General features: G+C 51.8%; 1 protein-coding gene across 1 annotated transcript in view; it reads right to left on the minus strand.

The window, feature by feature from the left end:
• Positions 1–1,955: 1,955 nt before the first annotated feature.
• lig1 (DNA ligase 1) overlaps positions 1,956–24,888 on the minus strand; it is a 35,318-nt gene continuing 12,385 nt past the window's right edge. The window contains exons 7-24 of the mRNA XM_033027777.1: positions 24,781–24,837; positions 24,405–24,577; positions 23,911–24,077; positions 23,447–23,523; positions 23,245–23,336; positions 21,619–21,697; positions 21,410–21,495; positions 21,180–21,295; positions 20,857–20,952; positions 20,442–20,552; positions 11,385–11,456; positions 10,225–10,369; positions 10,042–10,124; positions 3,513–3,665; positions 3,203–3,256; positions 2,970–3,113; positions 2,692–2,784; positions 1,956–2,362 (exon numbers count right to left, since the gene is read on the minus strand). Coding sequence (XP_032883668.1) covers positions 2,288–2,362; positions 2,692–2,784; positions 2,970–3,113; positions 3,203–3,256; positions 3,513–3,665; positions 10,042–10,124; positions 10,225–10,369; positions 11,385–11,456; positions 20,442–20,552; positions 20,857–20,952; positions 21,180–21,295; positions 21,410–21,495; positions 21,619–21,697; positions 23,245–23,336; positions 23,447–23,523; positions 23,911–24,077; positions 24,405–24,577; positions 24,781–24,837 — 1,873 coding nt within the window. The 3' untranslated portion in view covers positions 1,956–2,287. The remainder of the gene's footprint in view (positions 2,363–2,691; positions 2,785–2,969; positions 3,114–3,202; positions 3,257–3,512; positions 3,666–10,041; positions 10,125–10,224; positions 10,370–11,384; positions 11,457–20,441; positions 20,553–20,856; positions 20,953–21,179; positions 21,296–21,409; positions 21,496–21,618; positions 21,698–23,244; positions 23,337–23,446; positions 23,524–23,910; positions 24,078–24,404; positions 24,578–24,780; positions 24,838–24,888) is intronic.

Raw genomic sequence — 24,888 nt, forward strand, 5'->3', positions numbered from 1 at the left:
TGGTTGGAAGACCGGAAGCAAAGAGTAGGAGTGAACGGGTCCTTTTCAGAATGGCAGGCAGTGGCCAGTGGAGTGCCGCAAGGCTCGGTGTTGTGGCCGCAACTGTTTACCATATATATTAATGATTTGGAAGAGGGAATTAGGAGCAACACTAGCAAGTTTGCGGATGACACAAAGCTGGGTGGCAGTGTGAACTGTGAAGAGGATGTTCGAAGGTTGCAGGGTGACCTGGACAGGTTGAGTGAGTGGGCAGATGCGTGGCAGATGCAGTATAATATAGATAAATGTGAGGTTATCCACTTTGGCGGCAAAAACAAGGGGGCAGATTCTTATTTCAATGGGGTTAGGTTAGGTAAGGGGGAGGTACAGCGAGACCTGGGTGTCCTTGTACACCAGTCACTGAAAGTTGGCTTACAGGTACAGCAGGCAGTGAAGAAAGCTAATGGAATGTTGGCCTTCATAACAAGAGGTTTCAGTATAGGAGTAAAGAGGTTCTTCTGCAGTTGTATAGGGCTCTGGTGAGACCACATCTGGAGTATTGTGTACAGTTTTGCTCTCCTAATTTGAGGAAGAACATCCTTGTGATTGAGGCAGTGCAGCGTAGGTTCACGAGATTGATCCCTGGGATGGTGGGACTGTCATATGAGGAAAGATTGAAAAGATTAGGCTTGTATTCACTGGAGTTTAGAAGGATGAGGGGGGGGGGGGTCTTATAGAAACATATAAAATTATAAAAGGACTGGACAAGCTAGATGCAGGAAAAATGTTCCCAATGTGGGGCGAGTCCAGAAGCCAGGGGCCACAGTCTTAGAATCAAGGAGAGGCCTTTTAAGACTGAGGTGAGAAAAAACTTTTTCACCCAGAGAGTTGTGAATTTGTGGAACTTATTTGAATGTCGATTGTTTCACTGTTTATTTGGTCAAATTATTTAAACAATGAGTGAATTACTTATGATAATGGTGTGCTGGTAATGCACAGCCACACACATAAACTACAGATACTCAAACAATGCAACACTAGTTTGTGTGTGTGTCTGTGTATACCTGTCAAACGTTTATCTGTGGATATGTGGATGTAAGTGTGGATGTTTCAGTGGATGGATGTATGTGTGAATGGATGTATGTATGTGTGGATGTATGTGTGTGCCTGGATGTGTAAATGTATGTCAGCGTGCGAATGGATGTGTGTGTGCGGATTTATGTGTGCATGTATGTGTGTTTGCATGCATGGAAGTGTGCGTACGGATGGATGTGTGTGGATGTGTGGGTGGACTGTCACACCGTCATTCACGAGCATGCCATGAATGAATGAATGAGTGAATGTACAGCCTCCACATCTCATTTTTTCACATTATAAAGGGTGCAATTAAATGAAAGTCCATACAGATTCATTTTCATAAATTCAGATTTTAGATCTTACCTTTCAGTTCCAGCTGATTCACAAAGATTGACTGCAGCATCTCAGCAGGGACTTTGCTTTCAAGGCTTTCTTCCATTTCTATCCACTTAGCAGCACATTCTTCAGCCTTCTTAATGCTTTTCTCACTAAATTCAATTACCCTGCTGTAAGTTTCCATGACATGTATTCCACAGAACAACAAAGAACCTTCATGGGAATCTCCAGTAAAACAGGCATCAGTGAAGCCCTCAGCCATGTTGTGTGCTCCCTGCCTAGCTAGCCTGAACCAAAGCACGTGATTGGCCAACTGGAATACAACTCAATGTCAAACGTGCTTTGATTGGACTAAAAATACCCCAACATTTTCAGTTTTTCTCTAATTTAATAAAAAATGTGCAAGTTTTGTTCTTGACGAGTTTCAGGGATGATTTATATAATATTTTTACACAATATGTGAAAATTTCATGTAGTTCCATGAGTTGGGTCACGAAACAGCACAAAAAAGCTCCTCGGCCCACAGCCTAGCAGGAGTTATAAACCAGAGACGGGACATCGCGGATGTTTACAAAGATTATATTTTATTGTTGCGCCTAAAACACAGCGACACATACCAAAAGAGACTTGAGACCCTGTTACCCTCTCCCCCTCCCCAGAGGGCTAGAGACGCCTGTTACCCCACCTCCCACCCCTTCTCTCTTCCCCTTCCCACCCTCTCTCCCCCTTCTCTCTTCCCCTCCCCTTCTCTCTCTCTCCCCCTCCGACCCTCTCTCCCCCCTCCCACTCTCTCTCTCTCCCCTTTTCTCCCTCTCTCAGTGTCGGGGAGAGGGGCTGGAGTCTCCTGTAACCCCTCCCCGTCCCCCTCCCTCTCTACCCCTCCCACTCTTTCTCCTCAGTCCGAGTCGTCTCTCAACACCGGGACCTGCTGGTTCTGAATCTGTTGTTGCTTCTGATAGAGGTCGGCAATCTGGGAGAGAGAGAAGGGGGGTGGGGGGCGGAGAAAGGAGAGGAGAGAGAAGAGAGAGAGAGAGAGAGAGAGAGAGGGGGGAGAAAGAGAGAGGAGAGAGAGAGAGAGAGAGTGAGAGAGGAGAGACGGGAAATAGAGGGGAGAGTGTACATGAGACCATGGGTCACATCCCCTTTTCCCCTCCCACACCACACCCACCTCTCCCATCCCCTCCCCTACGCCATCTATCCCCTCCCCCTCCCCCTCCCTCTCCCTCTCACCTCCCTCTCCCCCCTCCACTCCCTCTCCCTCTCCCCCTCACCTCCCTCTCCCCCTCCCCCTGTCACTACCTGCGAGCTGGACGTTGCCTCTTCCGGCTGTTTGTCCTCACGGACCCTCAGGAACCGAGGGAAACGGAGAGAGATCCCCCTCCCCTCCTCCACCTGTGTGTGGGTTAAAGAGAGAGTTAGTGTGCCCCCTAAATTCCCCCCCTCCTCTCCCGCTCCCCCCTCCCCTCAACGTGTGTGTCCCTCCCAGCGTACCCCCAACCTTTACCCCCCTCTACATCTGCACAACACTCCCTGCCGCCCTCCCTCCCCTCGCCCTCCCCCCTCTCCCCGTTACTCACCATCCCTAGAGCCGCTTTGTAGATGGGGGACACAGAGAGATCGGCACACTTCACCTCCCACACCTGAACTGCATCAAACCACACATCCGGCTCCGCCGAACTGTCCCAGCAGTAATATGGTCGCGGGGATTCTAACACATGGGCCTGGGGGAGACACAGAGAATCAGGGGGAGAGTGACAGAGGGAGAGAGAGGGAGAGAGGGGGGGGGGGGGGGGTGGGGTGAGGACGTTACCTTCAAGAAGTTGGCATGTTGTTCGAGTTCCTCGTCTTTGAATCCGGTCCCAATCTGTGGACAGAGAGAGATCAGGGGAGTCCACGTTAAGGAGCATCGATAGACTCTCTCCCCCCATCTCTCTCTCTCTCCCCGTCTCTCTCCCCGTCTCTCTCTCCCCGTCTCTCTCCCCGTCTCTCTCTCCTCGACTTTCTCTCCCCCTCTCCCCGTCTCTCTCTCTTTCCGTCTCTCTCTCCCCGTCTCCCTCTCTCTCTCCCCGTCTTTCTCTCTCCGTCTCTCTCTCAGCCAGCCTCTCCCTCTCTCCCCGTACCTTACACACGGTGTGGAACTCCTCGAGGTCGGGGTGGTAACAAGCCAGCAGGAATCCCCCATAGACGCCCGTTCTCTTCCCCCGCCCGTGATATCCTCCAATAACCACCAGGTCCAGTGAATCCCCCACTCCATCCAGGTAGTCCTTCTTCAGCTGCCGGAGAGACACAGAGAGAGAGAGAGACAGAGCATCAGTTGGAGAGCCACAGTTACAGAACAGACACACACAGAGACAGAGAGAGAGAGAGTGAGAGAGAGACAGACAGACAGAGACAGAGACAGAAAGAGAGAGATAGGGAGACGGAGAGAGATAGAGAGAGACAGAGAGAGAGACAGACAGAGAGGGGGATAGACAGATAGAGGGAGAGAGCGAGTTGAAACAAAGAACTGCAGGTGCTGTTTTACTAAAAAAAGTCAACTGGAGTACTGGAGTAACTCAGCGGGTCAGGCAGCATCATATGTAATGAACCGGATTTGATAAAGGACCTTGAGGTTAATTAGCCATTAGGAGGCAGTGACCATAATATGGTCAGGTTTAATCTACAATTGGAGAGGGAGACGGGTAGATCGGAGGTGTCAGTGTTGCAGTTGAATAAAGGGGACTATGGGGCCATGAGGGAGGAGCTGGCCAAAGTTGACTGGAAAGATACACTAGCAGGGGTGATAGAGGAACAACAATGGCGGGTATTTCTAGGAATAATACAGAAGGTGCAGGACCAGTTCATTCCTAGGAGGAAGAAAGATTCCAAGGGGAGAAAGGGACGACCATGGCTGACAAGGGACGTCAGGGACAATATAAAAATTAAAGCGAAGAAGTTCAACGTAGCAAAGATGAGCGGGAAGCAAGAGGATTGGGTCATGTTTAAAGAACAACAGAAGATAACCAAAAAGACATAACGGGGAGAAAAGATGAGGTACGAGGGTACGCTAGCCAAGAATATAAAGCAGGAAAGTAAAAGCTTCTTTAGGTATGTGAAGCAGAAAAAATTAGTTAAAACCAAAGTTGGACCCTTGAAGACCGAAAAAGGTGAATTTATTATGGGGAACAAGGAAATGGCAGATGAGTTGAACAAGTACTTTGGATCCATCTTCATTAAGGGGGACACAAACAATCTTCCTGATGTACTTGTGGCCAGAGGATCTGGGGTGACGGAGGAACTGAAGGAAATCCACATTAGGCTGGAAATGGTGTTGGATAGACTGATGGGACTGAAGGCTGATAAATCCCCAGGGCCTGATGGTCTGCATCCCCGGGTACTTAAGGAAGTGGCTCTAGAAATTGTGGATGCATTGGTGATAATTTTCCAATGTTCTAAAGACTCAGGATCAGTTCCTGTGAATTGGAGGGTAGCTCATGTTATCCCACTTTTTAAGAAAGGCGGGAGAGAGAAAACAGGGAATTATAGACCAGTTAGCCTGACATCGGTGGTGGGGAAGATGCTGGAGTTAATTATAAAAGATGAGATAGCCGAACATTTGGATAGCAGTAACAGGATCGGTCCGAGTCAGCATGGATTTACGAAGGGGATATCATCTATATATATTACTAAAAGATCTTGACCGCTTTTGACACTGCGATGTGATTTCCGAGAGAACGCCGCCACTTACGGCCGTCATTTTTGGCCACCTCGCTCAGAGCCCCCCTCCGCCGGACTGGAGCGGAGGATTTTTCCCATCGATGAAAAATCAGATATTAATGTTTTTTTAAAATTGCCATTCTCTCTGCTGTTCCCGCTGGCAGCAGGGGGGAGGGGCTATAAAACCCGGAAGTGTCGTGGCTCACTCAGTCTCTGCCAGACGGAGAAAGCGAGAGGGTCACGGCTCTCTGAGCTGCGAATAACACTGAACGCACGTCCACTCCACGGTTGTGGTTTTCAGCAAATGTGTTTGTTGTTTGCAAAGTGTTTGCCCAATTAGGTTGGCTTTTTAAAGGGATTTCAGCAAATGTGTTGTTGGCTTGCAAAGTGTTTTTGTCCAATTGGCTTGGCTTTTAAAGGGCTTGTATGCAACAGTTTTCAGATGGATAAAGCATGTAAACATTTTATTAGATTAGGACTGTGTTTAATTTCAAAATTGGCGCTCATTCTGTGATTTTCGCTTAGTTGCAAGATGACGCAGATGACGTCATTTCCGGTTAGCGGCAAGAAGCGAGAGGGTAAGGTAAGGGAAACTAGTAGTAATTATGTGAGGTAAGGGAAACTAGTAGAGTAGCTATGGATACTATGAGTTTCAAAGTAAAAGAAGTACTGACACTTTTGAAAAATATAAAAGTGGATAAGTCTCCAGGTCCTAACAGGATATTCCCTAGGACATTGAGGGAAGTTAGTGTAGAAATAGCCGGGGCTATGACAGAAATATTTCAAATGTCATTAGAAACGGGAATAGTCCCCGAGGATTGGCGTACTGCGCATGTTGTTCCATTGTTTAAAAAGGGTTCTAAATTAAATTTCTTTATTTATATAGCACATTTTTAGTCAACTTGCATTGACCCCAAAGTGCTTCACATAATTACATCCACACACACAGGCAAAGGTGGGTGAAGTGTCTTGCCCAAGGACACACACAGGCAAAGGTGGGTGAAGTGTCTTGCCCAAGGACACAACGACAGTATGCACTCCAAGCGGGATTCGAACCAGCTACCTTCCGGTTGCCAGCCGAACACTTAGCCCATTGTGCCATCTGTCGTCCCTAAGAGTAAACCTAGCAATTATAGACCTGTTAGTTTGACTTCAGTGGTGGGCAAATTAATGGAAAAGATACTTAGAGATAATATATATAAGCATCTGGATAAACAGGGTCTGATTAGGAACAGTCAGCATGGATTTGTGCCTGGAAGGTCATGTTTGACTAATCTTCTTGAATTTTTTGAAGAGGTTACTAGGGAAATTGACGAGGGTAAAGCAGTGGATGTTGTCTATATGGACTTTAGTAAGGCCTTTGACAAGGTTCCTCATGGAAGGTTGGTTAAGAAGGTTCAACTGTTGGGTATAAATGCAGGAGTAGCAAGATGGATTCAACAATGGCTGAATGGGAGACGCCAGAGGGTAATGGTGGATTGCTGTTTGTCAGGTTGGAGGCAGGTAACTAGTGGGGTGCCTCAGGGATCTGTGTTGGGTCCTTTGTTGTTTGTCATGTACATCAATGATCTGGATGAAGGTGTGGTAAATTGGATTAGTAAGTATGTAGATGATACCAAGATAGGGGGTGTTGTGGATAATGAAGAGGATTTCCAAAGTCTACAGAGTGATTTAGGCCATTTGGAAGAATGGGCTGAAAGATGGCAGATGGAGTTTAATGCTGATAAATGTGAGGTGCTACACCTTGGCAGGACAAATCAAAATAGGACGTACATGGTAAATGGTAGGGAATTGAAGAATACAATTGAACAGAGGGATCTGGGAATAACTGTGCATAGTTCCTTGAAGGTGGAATCTCATATAGATAGGGTGGTAAAGAAAGCTTTTGGTATGCTAGCCTTTATAAATCAGAGCATTGAGTATAGAAGCTGGGATGTAATGTTAAAATTGTACAAGGCATTGGTGAGGCCAATTCTGGAGTATGGTGTACAATTTTGGTCGCCCAATTATAGGAAGGATGTCAACAAAATAGAGAGAGTACAGAGGAGATTTACTAGAATGTTGCCTGGGTTTCAACAACTAAGTTACGGTTGAATAAGTTAGGTCTTTATTCTCTGGAGCGCAGAAGGTTAAGGGGGGACTTGATAGAGGTCTTTAAAATGATGAGAGGGATAGACAGAGTTGATGTGGACCAGCTTTTCCCTTTGAGAATAGGGAAGATTCAAACAAGAGGACATGACTTCAGAATTAAGGGACAGAAGTTTAGGGGTAACATGAGGGGGAACTTCTTTACTCAGAGAGTGGTAGCGGTGTGGAATGAGCTTCCAGTGGAAGTGGTGGAGGCAGGTTCGTTGGTATCATTTAAAAATAAATTGGATAGGCATATGGATGAGAAGGGAATGGAGGGTTATGGTATGAGTGCAGGCAGGTGGGACTAAGGGAAAAAAGTTGTTCGGCACGGACTTGTAGGGCCGAGATGGCCTGTTTCCGTGCTGTAATTGTTATATGGTTATAGGGTGACCTCATGATGGCGCCATTCAATAATTCAAGAGAGCTGACTGCTCTGTCTATGGTGAATGTGTTTGTTGGATGTTATTTAAAGCACTTTTTGCTTCAGCAGCAGCAGCCTCTGCAGGAGGCTTTAAACATTCGTTTTCCACACTGTGTATTCAACACGTTCTGAAGTTACTTGGAATTTTAGTATTGGGTGAGTGTGTGTGAATGAATGAGTGTGTGTGTGTGTGTGTGAATGAGTCTGTGTGTGTGTGAATGAGTCTGTATGTGAATGAGTCTGTGTGTGTGTGTGTGAATGAGTGTGTGTGTGTGTGTGAGTGTCTGTGTGAGGTGGCGGGTGTGTGTGTGTGTGAGAGAGTCTGTATGAGAGTGTCTGTGTGAGGTGGAGGGAGTGTATGATCAACAAATAGTACGAACTAGCGCAACAGAAAGCCCCCCCACTGGCCAGCAATACTGGAATTGGTGGAGGTGGAATATTGCGTTGGGTAACCAGCCCTCCCGTGTGATGCTGGGACCCAACGGGTCCCACTTAGTCTAGTGTTTGACTAATCTTCTGGAATTATTTGAAGATGTAACTAGGAAAATGGACAAGGGAGAGTCAGTGGATGTTGAAAGTACCTGGACCTTCAGAAAGCATTTGATCACGAGGATTTGTCCTGGTCCCTCAACACCTCCAAGCTGATCAAAAAGGCACAGCAGCGCCTTTACTTCCTGAGGAGGCTCAAGAAAGCCCACCTGTCCCCCCAGATCCTGACCAACTTCTACCGGTGTACCATCGAGAGCATCCTGACCGCCTGCTTCACGGTATGGTACAGCAGCTGCACTGCTGCGGACAGGAAGGCACTACAACGGGTGGTGAAAACCGCACAGCACATCATCGGTGCCCCGCTCCCTGCCATGGATGCCCTCCACCGAAAACGGTGTCTGAAACGAGCTGGGAAGATCATTAAAGACCCCTCCCATCCCAACCATGGACTGTTTGCCCTCCTCCCATCAGGGAGGCGGTACAGGAGCCTCAGGTCTCGTACCAGTAGGATGAGGAACAGCTTCTACAATCATACCGTCGCATTGCTGAACTCGGAGTCCCGCCGATAGATTCCTCCGGTCCCTCCGTCCCCATTGTTTAATTATTCTGTATTTTTTATTATTCTGTATCCTCTTTTTTTTTAAATTTCTATATTGCACTACTACGGACTGACGCAAAACTGCATTTCGTTGTACCCATACTCAGTATTTGTGCAATGACATTAAAGTTGAATTGAATTGAATTGAATCAGGTCCCACATAGGAGATAAGTGGGCAAAATTAGGGCACATGGTATTGGGGTTAGTGTGCTGACGGATAGAGAAGTGGTTGGCAGACAGGAAACAAAGAGTAGGGATTAACGGATCCCTTTTAGAATGGCAGGCAGTGACTAGTGGGGTACCACAAGGCTCGATGCTGGGACCGCAGCTATTCACAATATACATCAATGATTTGGATGAAGGGATTCAAAGTAGTATTAGCAAATTTGTGGATAACACAAAGCTGGGTGGCAGTGTGAAATATGAGGAGGATGCTATGAGAATGTAGGTTGACTTGGACAGGTTGGGGGAGTGGGCAGATGCATGGCAGATGAAGTTTAATGCGGGTAAATAGCAGGTTATCCACTTTGGTAGCAAAAACAGGAAAGCAGATTACTATCTAAATGGCGTCAAGTTGGAAAAAGGGGAAGTACAACGGGATCTAGGGATCCTTGTTCATCAGTATATGAAAGTAAGCATGCTGGTACAGCAGGCAGTGAAGAAAGCGAATGTTGGCCTTTATAATAAGAGGAATCGATTATAGGAGCAAAGAGGTCCTTCTGCAGTTGTACAGAGCCCTAGTGAGACCGCACCTGGAGTATTGGGTGCAGTTTTGGTCCCCTAATTTGAGGAAGGACATTCTTGCTATTGAGGGAGTGCAGCGTAGGTTTACAAGGTTAATTCCAGGGATGGCGGGACTGTCATATGCTGAGAGAATGAGGCGGCTGGGCATGTACACTCAGGAGTTTAGAAGGATGAGAGGCGATCTCATTGAAACATATAATAAGATTGTTAAGGGCTTGGACACAGTAGAGGCAGGAAACATGTTCCCGATGTTGGGGGAGTCCAGAACCAGGGACCACAGTTTAAGAATAAGGAGTAAGCCATTTGGAACGGAGACGAGAAAACACTTTTTCTCATAGAGAGTGGTGAGTCTGTGGAATTCTCTGCCTCAGAGGGCGGTGGAAGCGGGTTCTCTGGATGCTTTCAAGAGAGAGCTAGATAGGGCTCTTAAAAATAGCGGAGTCAGGGGATATGGGGAGAAGGCAGGAACGGGGTACTGATTGGGGATGATCAGCCATGATCACATTGAATGGCGCTGCGAGAGGGAGGGGGAGGGAGAGTGTGGGAGCCATTCGGCCCATCGACCACCTACCTTCAGCCAGTTGTGGGAACGTTTGGCGATCTCATAGGTTGCATCAACGTCCAAAGTCTTCACCATGAGACCCTCACATGAGTCTGGGGAGACAGAGCGAGAGAGACGGGAGTAGTCTAGTCTCGAGATACAGTGGGCAAACAGGCCCTTCGGCCCACCCAGTCCGTGCCCACCCACACTCACCTTTGATGGATTGTTCGAGGAACTCAGCGATATCCTCGGTGTTATTCCCGATCATCGACTCGGCAAATACAAACTCTCCCTCAATCTCCTCAAACGACTCTCGCAATAACTGGCGGCGTCTGGAGAAAGGCTCCTTCACCAGGGACTGGGGGAGAGAGAGAGTGAGTGAGGGGAGAGAGTGAGTGAGGGAGAGAGGGGGAGTGAGAGAGTGAGGGGAGAGAGTGAGAGAGGGGAGAGAGAGTGAGTGAGGGGGAGTGAGAGAGTGAGGAAGAGGGGAGTGAGTGAGTGAGAGAGGGGAGAGAGAGTGAGAGGAGTGAGTGAGTGAGAGGGGAGTGAGTGAGTGAGAGAGAGTGAGAGGATGAGGGGAGAGAGTGAGTGAGGGGGAGAGAGAGTGTGAGGAGAGAGTGAGGGAAAGGAGAGAGAGTGAGGGGAGAGAGTGAGTGAGGGGGAGAGAGAGGGGAGAGAGTGAGTGAGTGAGAGAGTGAGAGGATGAGGGGAGAGAGTGAGTGAGGGGGAGAGAGTGAGGGGAGAGAGTGAGGGGAGAGAGACAGGGGAGAGAGACGGGAGAGAGAGGTGAGAGAGAGAGGGGAGAGAGAGAGAGAGAGAGAAGGGGAGAAAGGGGGGAAATAGAGGAGGGAGAGGGGGAGAGAGGGGAGGCTATTTAAGATTGAGGTGAGAAAAAAAAAGTTTTCACCCAGAGAGTTGTGAATTTGTGGAATTCCCTGCCACAGAGGGCAGTGGAGGCCAAATCACTGGATGGATTTAAGAGAGAGTTAGATAGAGCTCTAGGGGCTAGTGGAGTCAAGGGATATGGGGAGAAGGCAGGCACGGGTTATTGATTGGGGACGATCAGCCATGATCACAATGAATGGTGATGCTGGCTCGAAGGGCCGAATGGCCTTCTCCTGCACCTATTTTCTATGTTTCTATGTAGGGGAGAGGGAGGGGGAGAGAGAGAGAAAGGGGGGGGAGCGGGGGAGGGAGAGAGTGGAGGGAGAGAGAGGGGACAGGGAGTGGGGGGGGAGGGTGGAGAGAGGGAGGGAGGTAGAGGGGGAGAGAGTGGAGGGAGAGCGGGGAGAGAGAGGGTATAGGGAGTGGGGGAGGGTGGAGAGGGAGAGGGGGGGGGAAGGTAGAGGGGGAGAGAGAGGGTGGGTCCTTACCTCTCCGTTGAGGTAGAGCAGATCAAAGGCATAAACGCAGACCTGCACCGTGATGTCAGCAGCATCAACATCCTGGAGACAGAGCGAGAGGCACACAGCATGAACATGGGGTAGAGAGACAGAGTGAGAGAGAGAGAGATAGAGAGGCAGAGAGAGAGAGAGAGAGACCAGAGCGAGAGGCACACAGCATGGACACGGGGTAGAGAGACAGAGTGAGAGAGAGAGAGATAGAGAGAGAGAGAGAGAGAGACAGAGACAGAGGCTGTGTGTTTCTCAGCTCCGGTGGCTGAAAAGTTTTGAAGCAGCCTTTCAAGGATCTTGTCGATGGAGGAGGAACAGAGGCAGTGAGGCTTCATAGTTTAACTTATCGTTGGACTGCTGAAACTTTCCTTTGTTTAAGGATTCCTCCATTAGTGTGAAATTCCTGAGTTTTTCTGCACCGCTGTGGGTGTGGCCGTGGCTGGCGGATTGCCAAGAGTGCCTGGAGATCGAAGGTAGGCAAGAGTTGGGTGTCTGACGATTCTAGCACTGATTATCTGCCCCAACACCATTTTGCACAGTGTTGCTGCCGCCTGGCTTAATGTGAAGAAGGTACTTTTGCTTCCGGCAGGGCTGTAAAAGAGCTTCCAAAAGCTGCTCTCGGCTGTGGACGAACTTGGGGTTTTCCCTGCGTCAGCTGGAGGTTTCTGCTTCTGCTGCTTATCTTAGACTGCGACTGTCTCTGAGAGACTCGCTTGGAGCTGAGCTGCTGGGTTTCCTGGAGCTGGTCTTGTGCCACTGTCAAGATGGGGGGGGGTCGGCCAAAGGATCGGAGTTATGCAGCTGTGGTTTCAGTGGCGGGTTCGGGGCCATTTGAGGATGAGCCTCATGCTGACTTGGATTGGGACATATTCGGGATCTCGGTCCAAACTGGGCCCCTGTGGACCAGGGGAGCAGTTGCGAAGGGCTTGCATGACCTTTGCAAGAGGGATGTAATTGTCTCTTCCGAGCTTGCAGGAGGAAAGGTTGAGTCCCGGGTGGATGTGGCCCTAGCGTTGGAGAGGGGGCTCTCAGTGGGGGGGGGTCCACATACAGGTGGATCCGTGGGTGTTTACTGTGAGACCGGTTCTCCTGTGGAGTTGCCCCACGTGTAGTCGGGATGCAACACTTCTTCCACACCTGTCTATGGTTGGGGAGGTGCGGTCTAAGCTTTTTAGGCTTATGCATCCCGGGAATGACCTGTATGTAAAAGGGGTCTTGAGCTTCAAAAGGAGGGTTTTCATGAAGGTGGGAGGAGGAAGGCGTTGAGGGGAGCTTCGTTGTGGAGCACAAGGGTCTCCCCAGATGCGAGTGTTGGAGTTGGGGAAAGGCACGGTGTCATGCGTGCGGTGAGTTTGGACATCTCCGTAGGGAGTGTCATAATCGCGGGATTACTGCTAGAAGTTCTAGCGCAGCGGCCCAGGAATGCACTGCGGGCCCATCCGGGGTGGCTCATCATGCCTCGGTGACGCGGGGTAGTACTGCTGACCAGGCTAGGGCTGCCAGCTCTGCCCCGGTGATCCGGGGCGGCAGTGATAGCCCATCAGGGGCAGCAAGTTCCGCCTTGGTGACTCAGGGCAGCGATGGCCCCCGCCCCCTACGTCCTGTACCTGTGGTGGTGGCTGATGGCAAGGAGCAGGGTGAGGGTGAAGGGGGGGGAGAAACTTTGGGAGCGGAAGAGGAAGACGATGAAGCCCACCCAAGCGAGTCAAACGCAAGCGGATGGGCACTTGCCTAGATCTGAGACCACCCAAGCGGCACCTGTCAGCTCCAGTGAGGTCCAGAGTGCACCTGCCGTGGCCCAGCAAGGAGCTGAGGTGGTTCACAGGGGTAGGGAAGGTAAAACGTGCGGGTGGTAAAGTGACTGGGGGTAGTGTGGAGGTGGAAGACCCTTCCTTTATGGAGGTCACCGTACCGCCGCATGCTAGTGGGACAAAAAGGTGTGAGCTCAGCGAGGGAGCAGGGGCGTGGGTCCAAAGTTAGGGGGACGCCTATTTCCAGACCTTCCACCCCTGATGAGGATGGTGGTCACGAACTGGTGTCTTCTGGGCCGGAGGTTGGGATCTTCTGTGGGTATCACAAGACCTGGTGCTGGGGTTGACTCCTCTGGCGTTGTGTCCTCTGGGCCGGTGGATGTCCCTTCGTCTCAGGGGCCCTCCGAGGGAGTTATCTCATCGGGTGTTGAGGTTAGCTCCCCTGGGTGTGTGTCCCCTGGGATGGGGGATGAGCAGAGTCAGCCTGAAGGGGGAGATTCAAGGGTTTCAATGTTCCAGTCTGTGCTCCTTATTAGAGCCAGTGGAGGTGCTGTGGGGTTTGCTGCCCCACCAGCTGAGTTAGTAGGGGAGAGTCCAAAAACAAGTGGAGATCCTCTGGGTGTTGCGGGTATTCTGGGTGCTGTGGAGGTCGGGGCTGTTTCGGGTTGTGATCCTCTTTCAGACCCTCCCTCGGCATTGATCCTGGGGGTGGTGTCATGCCGGAGGAGGGGGAGAGTGATGGGGCCGGCTTGTGCAGTGGGGTGCGTGAGTTGTCAGCGAGCTGGAGTCCTTCGAACTCTGACAACGACCTTGAGCGTTGTGCAGAAGAGGTTGTTGATCCAGGTGTGAGTGGGGTAGCTGAGTGTCCGGGCTCCAAGGCTGTATCTCAAACAGTCGTCATCCATGAGGTTTGGGTGGACAGATTTGCCAGGATTTATTAAGACTCTCGAGGTTATTCTTGGTAACAAAGATAGTGATCTTCCTGAGTCTGAGAAGTTTGGAAGTTTTTGAGGTTCCTCAGAGAGAGAGTTTTCGAGTCTACGAGGAGTGTGAGGATCACAATTTAGTGTGTTTGCACATTCTTAGTTGCCACACTTAATATAAACGGAAGTAGACTGAGTTTTTGAAGATTTCAGCATCTATCAGTCCTCAGAGAGGGGAAATATGCAGTGTGTTTTCTGCAGGACACGCATACTGTTGTTAGTGATGAAACCACCTGGCGACTGGAGTGGGAAGGGGGCCATCTCAGCTCGAATGTGAGTGGGGTGGCCTTTCTGTTGGCCCCGGATTTTCAGGCAGAGATCCTGAAGTTGCGGGAAGTTGTGCCAGGACGTTTGCTCCATCTGGCCGTGAGCCTAGATGGCGTGGTGTTGCATTTCATTAACGTGTATGCCCACAGCTCCGGCACAATGCAGGCCTGCCTACTTCAGGAGGTGACTGCTCTGTTGAGCACTATTGATAGGGGAGAGTGTGTCTTCCTTGGAGGGGGGGATTTTAATTACACACTTGAGGTGCGAGACCGTTCTGGTACTCAGTGTGCCCCTGCTGTAGCGAAGAAGCTGAGAGGGATTCACTGCTTTTTCGCGGTGGTTCACGCAGTGATCGAATATATATTTCCCGAGCGTATGTTTCCCATGTCTCAGCGGCCTCAATGCAGCTGGTGCCGTGCTCTGGTGCGTGTGGATTTTAATCCAGCGCGCACTCGGGCCGGGTCTGCGTACTGGCACTTTAATAACCGGCTGCTGGAGGATCGGTGTTTCTGGGAGTCATTCAGTCGGTTTTGGGTGAAGTGGAGAGAGGCAGAGGTGCTTCTCTTCCCTTAGGCAGTGGTGGGATGTGGGGAAAGCTCACATCCGTCTTTTTTGTAAGGAATACACTTGGGGGTCGACCGGGCGGCGGGACTCAGCGGTCGAGAGGTTTGAGAGGGAGCTACTGGACGCAGGGTCTCGCTTGGGTCGGGTTGGAGATGACTCTTGCGAATGGGGTGTGTTTCAGGAGAAGAAGGAAGCCTTGAGGAACCTTCAATTTGAGTGGTCTCGAGGCGCTTACGTGCTGCACGATCTGGATCGAGCTTCGCCTTTCTTTTTCTCTCTGGAGAAAGGGTGGTGAGCCCACAAGCAGTTCGTAGAGCTGCTTGCAGATGATGGCTCCTCTGTCACTGATCCGGAGAGGACTAGTGCCTTGGTCAGGTCCTTTTACGGGTCCCTGTTCTCCGCAGGTGGATTCAGCGGGGAGGCTCAGCAGGACATGTGGGAAGGTCTACCGACTGTAGATAGGGAGGTGGCCGATCTACTTGATGGCCCCTTATCATTGGAGGAGTTGACTCGTGCATTGCATCAGCTCAGGAGGGGTAAGTCCCCCGGGCTGGATGGGTTGACGGGGGGAGAGCCTGGCGACCGGGGAGATGCCTCTCTCGTGGCGTAGAGCAGTTGTTGTCTTGCTGCCCAAGGGCGAACTCCGCTTGTTGAAGAACTGGCGCCCGGTCTCTCTCCTATGTACAGAGTATATAGTTTTTGCACGGGCGATGGCAAATCGCCTGGGCTCCGTGCTGTCTCAATTGATTGACCATGACCAGTCCTATACAGTCCCTGGCCGGTCCATTCAGGATAACATCCACCTGGTTAGGGACATGATTCATCTAGCACAGGGAACTGGTCAGTCAGCTGCCTTTCTGTCTCTTGATCAGGAGAAGGCTTTTGATAGGGTAGAGCATGATTACCTCTTCGGGACGTTGCAAGCGTTTGGATTTGGACCGCATTTTGTGGCCCGGGTCCGCCTCTTGTATGCTGCAGTGGAGTGCCTTGTGAAGGTTAATGGTGCGTTGTTGGCTCCCTTTCACTTTGGGAGGGGGGTCCGTCAGGGGTGCCCCATGTCGGGTCAGTTGTACTCGGTCTGTGTGGAGCCGTTCCTGTGTCTTCTTCGGAGGAAGTTGACAGGCCTGGCTCTTACAGGCCCGGGGGTGGAGGTGGTTCTTTCGGCATATGCCGATGATGTACTCCTTATGTTCACTGATCCTGGTGACCTGCGGAGGATGCGTGACTGCCAGAGGATTTTCTCGGCTGCGTCTTCTGCCAGGATTAACTGGAGTAAGTGCTCTGGACATTTAGTGGGTCAGTGGCAGGTGGACTCCCTGCCAGAGGAGATGGCAATGTTTGCGTGGAGCACCACGCACCTTCTCTATCTGGGGGGTGTACCTGAGTCCCACTGAGGATGCTTGGCCGGCAAACTAGCAGGAGTGGGAGACGAAAGTGGTTGCCCGGCTGGGGCGTTGGTCAGGCCTGCTTGGGGTTCTTTCCTTTGGGTGTTGGTCATAAACCAGCTGGTGGCCTCCATGTTATGGTACTGGCTGGCTACTCTTGTCCCGCCCTCTATATTTGTAACTGTTTACAGAAGAAGCTGGTGGATTTCTTTTGGGGAAATAGGAAGCACTGGGTTTCCACAGCGGTCCTGAGTCTCCCGTTAGAGGAGGGCGGCCAGTCCTTGGTATGCGTGCGTACCCAGGTGGCGGCTCTCCGTCTTGGGACTCTGCGGAGGTATACAGTGGCTTGCAAAAGTATTCATACCCCTTGAACTTTTCCACATTTTGTCACGTTACAACCACAAACGTAAATGTATTTTATTGGGATTTTATGTGATAGACCAACACAAAGTGGCGCATAATTGTGAAGTGGAAGGAAAATGATACATGGTTTTCAATTTTTTTTACAAATAAAAAACGGAAAAGTGTGGCGTGCAAAAGTATTCAGCCCCCGATACCCCTAAATAAAATCCAGTGCAACCAATTGCCTTCAGAAGTCACCTAATTAGTAAATAGAGTCCACTTGTGTGTAATCAAATCTCAGTATAAATACAGCTGTTCTGTGAAGGCCTCAAAGGTTTGTTAGAGTACATTAGTGAACAAACAGCATCATGAAGCCCAAGGAACACACCAGACAGGTTAGGGATAAAGTTGTGGAGAAGTTTAAAGCAGAGTTAGGTTTAAAAAAATATCCCAAGCTTTGAACATCTCACGGAGCACTGTTCAATCCATCATCCGAAAATGGAATGAGTATGGCACAACTGCAAACCTACCAAGACATGGCCGTCCACCTAAACTGACAGGCCGGGCAAGGAGAGCATTGATCAGAGAAGCAGCCAAGAGGCCCATGGTAACTCTGGAGGAGCTGCAGAGATCCACAGCTCAGGTGGGAGAATCTGTCCACAGGACAACTATTAGCCGTGCACTCCACAAATCGGGTCTTTATGGAAGAAGGCGAGCAGAAAGCCATTGTTGAAAAAAAGCCATAAGAAGTCCTGTTTGCAGTTTGCCACAAGCCATGTGGGGGGGACAGCAAACATGTGGAGGAAGGTGCTCTGGTCAGATGAGACCAAAATTGAAGTTTTTGGCCTAAATGCAAAACGCTATGTGTGGCGGAAAACTAACACTGCACATCACCCTGAACACAACATCCCCACTGTGAAACATGGTGGTGGCAGCATCATGCTGTGGGGATGCTTTTCTTCAGCAGGGACAGGGAAGCTGGTCAGAGTTGATGGGAAGATGGATGGAGCCAAATACAGGACAATCTTGGAAGAAAACCTGTTAGAGTCTGCAAAAGACTTGAGACTGGGGCGGAGGTTCACCTTCCAGCAGGACAACGACCCTAAACATACAGCCAGAGCTACAATGGAATGGTTTAGATCAAAGCATATTCATGTGTTAGAATGGCCCAGTCAAAGTCCAGACCTAAATCCAATTGAGAATCCCTGGCAAGACTTGAATATTGCTGTTCACAGACGCTCTCCATCCAATCTGACTGAGCTTGAGCTATTTTGCAAAGAAGAATGGGCAAAAATTTCAGTCTCTAGATGTGCAAAGCTGGTAGAGACATACCCCAAAAGACTTGCAGCTGTAATTGCAGAGAAAGGTGGTTCTACAAAGTATTGACTCAGGGGGGCTGAATACTTTTGCACGCCACACTTTTCAGTTTTTTATTTGTAAATAAAATTTGAAAACCATGTATCATTTTCCTTCCACTTCACAATTATGCACCACTTTGTGTTGGTCTATCACATAAAATCCCAATAAAATACATTTACGTGTGTGGTTGTAACGTGACAAAATGTGGAAAAGTTCAAGGGGTATGAATACTTTTGAAAGCCACTGTATGTATATAGAGAACCCCCCCAGATGGCACGCTCTGGCCACGTATTTTTTCAGTCGGGGTCGTTGCCTAAGGGGGGTCTCGCGGCTCCCGGTGGCGAGCATCAGTCGACCCGCCCTAAGGGGTTTGCCTAGTTTTCTATCGGGATGTGTTAAGAGTGAGGAATTTGGCTGTTTTCAGCCAGCGTGTTGCTCCATGAGGGGAGGGGGATATTGCGGCTGCGGGAGTGGCCGGACCCCACTCTGTCATGGCGGGTGTCGAGGAGAGGCGCGCGCTTATAGTGGTTCTGACTGAGCTTTAACCCGCTCCGTCAGATCTTCTCATCGGGCCTCGGCTCCGGGATATTTCTCGGGCTCCGGCTAAACACAACCTGAGCCGCCTCTCTGAGATGACTAGCATGTTGTTTCGTGATGCGAAGAGACGCTCACTGTACAGAATGCTCCTGCACATTCTGCACCTCCTTGCCTTCGTTTCCCGTCCCGACACACCATGGTGGACGGTGTTACCACCCGAAGGCGGGGGCTGTCCCCAATGGGGGTCCCTCTACAAGGGAGTTATCCCCCTTTACATTGGGGACCTGGGGTGGAGAGTGTTGCACAGAGCCTTGGTGTGTAATAAAATTTTGAGTCGGTTCATAGGCTCGTCCTCCGCCTGTATTTTCTGTGGCGAGGAAGAGACCGTATTCCACGCTTAGATGGAGTGTGAGAGGATACTGCCCCTGTACCAATATCTGAAGCGGTTGTTCCTCAAGTTCTGGTTGCATTTTAGTCCTACGATTCTTGTGTTTGGACACAAGGCAGAGAGTGGGGAGAGTCGATCGGGGGGGGAGTTTGCTCCTGGACCTGGCCAAGGTGGCCATTCGCGAGTCCAGGCAGCGGGCGGTCGATGGTCAGGCTAGTCGGCTGCCTGCCCCTCTTCCGGGCCTACGTCCATGCGCGCGTGTCCCTGGAGAGGGAACACACGGTGTCCTTGTGGACTCTGAAGGCCTTCTGTGGGCGCTGGTCACGTGGGGTTGAGAGTATTGTAAATACTGAATAGAGAGAGAGAGACAGAGAGAGACAGAGAGAGAGAGAGAGAGACAGATTGATAGAGACAGACAGAGAGAAGAGACAGAGAGAGAGACAATAGACAATAGGTGCAGGAGTAGTCCATTCGGCCCTTCAAGCCAGCACTGCCATTCAATGTGATCATGGCTGATCATCCCCAATCAGTACCCCGTTCCAGCCTTCTCCCTATATCCCCTGACCACTATTTTTAAGAGCCCAATCTAGCTCTCTTTTGAAAACATCCAGAGAACCGGCCTCCACCGCCCTGAGGCAGCGAACTCCAGATTCACAACCCTCTGGGTGGAAAAATTTCTCCTCATCCCAGTCCTAAATAGCCACAGATTCATAACTCTCTGGGTGGAAAAGTGTTTCCTCGTCTCCGTTCTAAATGGCTTACCCCTTATTCTTAAACTGTGGCCCCTGGTTCTGGACTTCCGCAACATCGGGAACACGTTTCCTGCCTCTAGCGTGTCCAAACTCTTAACAATCTTCTATGTTTCAATAAGATCCCCTCCCATCCTTCTAAATTCCAGAGTGTACAAGCCCAGCCGCTCCATTCTCTCGGCATATGACAGTTGCGCCATCCCGGGAATTAACCTGGTGAACCTACGCTGCACTCCCTCAATAGCAAGAATGTTCTTCCTCAAATTAGGGGACCAAAACTGCGCAGTGAGAGACAGTGAGAGGGGGGACCTCATGAAACTTCACCGAATAGTGACAGGCTTGGATAGAGTGGATGTGGAGAGGATGTTTCCAGTAGTGGGAGAGTCTAGGACCAGAGGTCACAGCCTCAGATTTGAAGGATGTTCCTTTCGGAAGGAGTTGAGGAGGAATTTCTTTAGTCTGTGGGTGGTGAATCTGTGGAATTCTTTGCCACAGATGGCGGTGGAGGCCAAGTCAGCGGATATTTTTAAGGCAGAGAGATTGTTGACTTGTACGGGTGTCAGGGGTTTATGGGGAGAAGGCAGAATGGGGTTAGGAGGGAGAGATAGATCAGCCATGATTGAATAGCGTAGTGGACTTGATGGGCCGTATGGCCTAATTCTGCTCCGAGAACTTGTGCCCCTCAGCCCTCCCTCTCCCCCCCTCACGCACCTTCCTCTTGCGGGTGGTCAGGACCTGGAAGGGTTGAATCCGTCTCTTGTCTCTGTCCCAGGCCACGGCCTCAGTGTCCAGCACACAGGAGCGAACGTGGGCCTTACACACCTGGGATAGTAGAGAGAGTGGGTAGAGTGGCCACACACATTCCATCCCCTGCCCTTAATCCCCCCCCTCTCTCTGTCTCTCCCTCTTCCCATCCCCCCGCTCTCTCTCCCCCTCTCCCTCTTCCCATCCCCCCGCTCTCTCTCCCCCTCTCTCTTTGTGTCTCTCCCTCTTCCCATCCCCCCGCTCTCCCCCCTTCTTTCCCTCTCCCTCCCACCCCTCCCTCCCCCCTCTCTGTATCTCTCCCCCCCCTCTCTCTCTCTCTCCCCCACCCCTCACTCCCTCTCTCTCCCCCCGTGTCCCTCACCTTGCTGACCCTGCTGATGATGTCGGGGTACTTTGTCGTGTTGTTCTCCTGGTTGCGACTGTAGATGTGAACGTCGCCCGACTCCAACACGTGGATCTGGGGGAGACAGTAGTGGAGAAAGAGGGGCAGAGAGAGTGGGGCACAGTTTAGGGGCTGAGGTTGGGGGAGAAGTTGGGGTAGAGGTTGGGGGGTATGGGGTTTGGGGGGTACGGGGTTGGGGGGGGTACGGGGTTGGGGGGGAAGTTGGGGTAGAGGTTGGGGGTACGGGGCTGGGGGGGGTACGGGGTTGGGGGGGAAGTTGGGGTACGGGGGTACACACTGACCTGGGCTCTCTCTCCGTCATACTTGTATTCACAGATGAAGGAGGCCCCAGTGAAACGTCTCATCACCTCCCCCACTCCCCGCGTGGGGTGGGCTAGCATCGGCTTCAGGGGGGTCCCTGCATGGGGTAGACACAGATCACACTCTCCTCTTGTCCCCCTTTCTCCCCCCCTCCCCTCTCTTCCTCCCTCCCCCCCATCCCCCCTCTCTCTCTCCCCCCCTCTCTCTGTACCTGGTGTGAGGCGACAGTGTTGGGGTAACTCAGCGATTCCTTTCTCCAGTATCAGGGGAACGATCACACCAAAGTCCGGCATCTCACTGTAACACACGGGGAGGGTGAGAGAGAGAGGGGGAAGGGGGAGGGAGGGGAGAAAGAGAGGGGAGAAAGAGGGGGGGAGAGAGAGAGAGGGAGGGGGGGGGGGGGGGGGGGAGTTCTCTCACCAGTACGTCTGTTTGAGGGTGTGAGTTTGCTCATCAATCCAGGCCTTGCGTCTCTCCCCGCTCATCCCGTCCACACTCCCTGTGAGAGACAGTGGGTCACATCACCGACACGAACCCCCCTCTCCCCCCTCCCTCCTCTCACACACACAAACACTCACCCACACACGCACGCACGCACCCACACGGACAAAGTCAAAGTATCCTTTATTGTCATTCAGACCTTTCGGTCTGAACGAAATTTTGTTGCCTGCAATCACACATATAATAAAATGACAAAAACACACATTAAACACAAATTAACATCCACCAGTGAGTTCACCCGGCACCTCCTCACTGTGATGGAGGCAATTATCTTAAAGTCTTTGTCGCTTCTCTCCTTGTTCTCCCTCTGCGTTGAGGCGATCCAGGCTTTGGATGTTGTGACCCCGCCGGGTGATGGTAAGTCAATTCCGCGGCTGAATCCAAGCGCCGCGAACGGGCGGGGTGGCCGAAGCTGCCATCCTCCAGTCCAGCGGACAAAGCTGTTGTTGCGGGAGCTCCGGAAAAACAGGTCACCAACCTGTGACCTGCGAGCTCCCGACGATGTCGTCCACTGGCCCGTGGCCGTTTTTCCGAGGTTGGGTCGCCGCTGCCGGAACGCCACAGCTCCGAGGTCGAGTCGCCGCTGCCGCTGGCACGCTGCCCCAGCTCCGAGGCCACCAGCTCCACTATTAGGCCTCGGCAGAGACGGGGGATACGACAAGAGAAGTCGCATCCCCCCCGAAGGAAGAGACCAAAAACACGTTTCTCCCCCCACCACCCACACACATCCACAACATAATAAAACCAAAAATTAACTAAAACAGGACAAAAGAACAAACAAAAAAAACCAAAAAAACAAACGGACTGCAGGCGAGCCGCAGCTGCTAAGGCAGCGCCGCCATCTTGAATCTTGACACGCACACACTCGTACACACTCATGGGGACACACACACACTCACGGCCACACACACATAAACACATGCATGCACTCACACACACAGACACACACACACACACATACACGGACGCACACACACACAGAGACACACGCACACACATGCGGGGACACGCACACACACACGCTCACATCACAGACACGCGCGCACACACAGACACGCGCGCACACACACAGCCACTCACACACACACAGACCTAGACACTCACAGATGCGCGCACACACACACAGAGACACACATACACACGGACGCACACACACACACATACACGGACACACACACACACACATACACGGACACACACACACGGGCACACACACACACACATACGCACACACACGGAGACACACACGCACACACAGAGACACACGCACACAGACACGCACACACACGGACACACGGGTACACACACACACGCTCACATCACACAGACACGCGCGCACACACACAGCCACTCACACACAGACCTAGACACAGACGCGCGCACACACACACAGACACACACACACAGAGACACACACGCACATGCACAGAGACACACACACACACACACACAGACAGAGACACACACACACACGCACAATCACACACAGAGACACACACACACACAGTCACACACACACACACACACACACACGTCTAGACTCACCATGTCTGGTGTCGGTCAGACAGACGGCCAGGGCCAGCGCAGACAGGACGGACTGTTCAGCCAAACCGATCCGTAACTTACCTCCTAAAGAGCTGGGGGAGAGAAAGAGAGTGAGAGAGAGATGGAGAGAGGGTTGGCGAGAGAGAGAGAGGGAGGTGGAGTGAGGGAGGGGAGGGGGAGAGGGAGGTAAGGAGTGATGTACCGGATGAGGTATCGAGCCTCGGAGAGCCGACAGGCCACCAACAATCCCTTGATCACATCCATCTTCTTGGTCATGGACTGTGGACGGAGAAAGAGAGGGGGGTCACCCTGAGGATAGACACCCCCTCCCTCCCCCATCCATCCCCGTTCTCTCTCCCCGTCTCTCTCTCCTGTCTCTCACTCCCCGCCTCTCTCTCTCACCCTTCTCTCACTCCCCGCCTCTCTCTCTCGCCCTCTCTCATTTTCTCTCCCCGCCTCTCTCTCTCCCCGCCTCTCTCTCCCTCCCCGTCTCTCTCCCCCCGCCTCTCTCTCTCTCTCCCCCGCCTCTCTCTCTCTCTCTCCCCGCCTCTCCCTCCCCGTCTCTCTCTCTCTCCCTCCCCGTCTCTCTCACCCCCCGCCTCTCTCTCTCTCTCTCTCCCCGCCTCTCTCACTCTCCCCGTCTCTCTCTCTCTCTCCCCCACTCACGCTGCTGCCCACTAGCTGTGCGATGTCCATCAGCCGGTGGTAGACGGTGAAGGCCGACAGGGGAGGGGGAGTGAAGACCCTCCGCTGAGTGGATCGGCTCGACTCTGCCACCAGACCCAAGTCTCCCCGCACCTGCACCTCCTGTTTCACCCGATCCACCTGGCGACCTGCGCACGGGGTAGACAGGGAGAGAGACAGAGAGGGAGTTATACTGACTGCAGATGGGAGAGGGAGAGGGGAGAGAGAGAGAGGGGGGGAGAGAGAGAGGGGGGGAGAGAGAGAGGAGGGGGAGAGAGGGGGGGGGGAGGGAGAGAGAGGGGGGGAGAGAGAGGGGGGGAGAGAGAGGGGGGGGGAGAGAGAGGGGGGGGGAGGAGGGGGGGGGAGAGAGGGGGGGAGAGGAGAGGGAGAGGGGTGAGAGGAGGGAGGGGTGAGAGGAGGGAGGGGTGAGAGGGAGGTGAGAGAGGGGTTGGGGGGGATTGAAGGAAGAGGGTTACCTGTAGCCTGGGCCACTGCCCGCAGCAGCAGCCCCTCTCCCACCCCCAGCTCCAGGCCGTGGTGAGCGGGGGCCAGCCGGTTCAGGGCCAGGTACAGACAGGTCAGCAGGTCAGTCGGGGTCAGCATGATGACCGAGCGCAGGAAGTTGCTCAACGTCTCCACGATCTTCCCCCTGGGGAGAGAGAGAGGGGGAGGTAGAGGGAGAGAGGGTCAATTGTCATTGACACCAGTTAATGTCTGACTCGGTGACGAGCAACGAGACTCGCAGCCAGAGTATAAACTGTAACGTCAATCGTCCACACTCCTCACTGTGATGGAAGCCCCCTTCAACCCCTCCCCCCCCGCCCCACACGTGAGGTTAAAGGTCAGACTCACCGAGCTGTTTCCCCCTCGATTTTCTCAAAGGTCACGGCCACAGCCAGGTAGGGAACTCTGGGAGGGGGGGGGAAGAGGTGAGAGAGTTACCCTAAGGCATTACCCCTG

The sequence above is a fragment of the Amblyraja radiata genome, chromosome 9 (genome assembly GCF_010909765.2).
Source record: "Amblyraja radiata isolate CabotCenter1 chromosome 9, sAmbRad1.1.pri, whole genome shotgun sequence".
NCBI lineage: Eukaryota > Metazoa > Chordata > Chondrichthyes > Rajiformes > Rajidae > Amblyraja > Amblyraja radiata.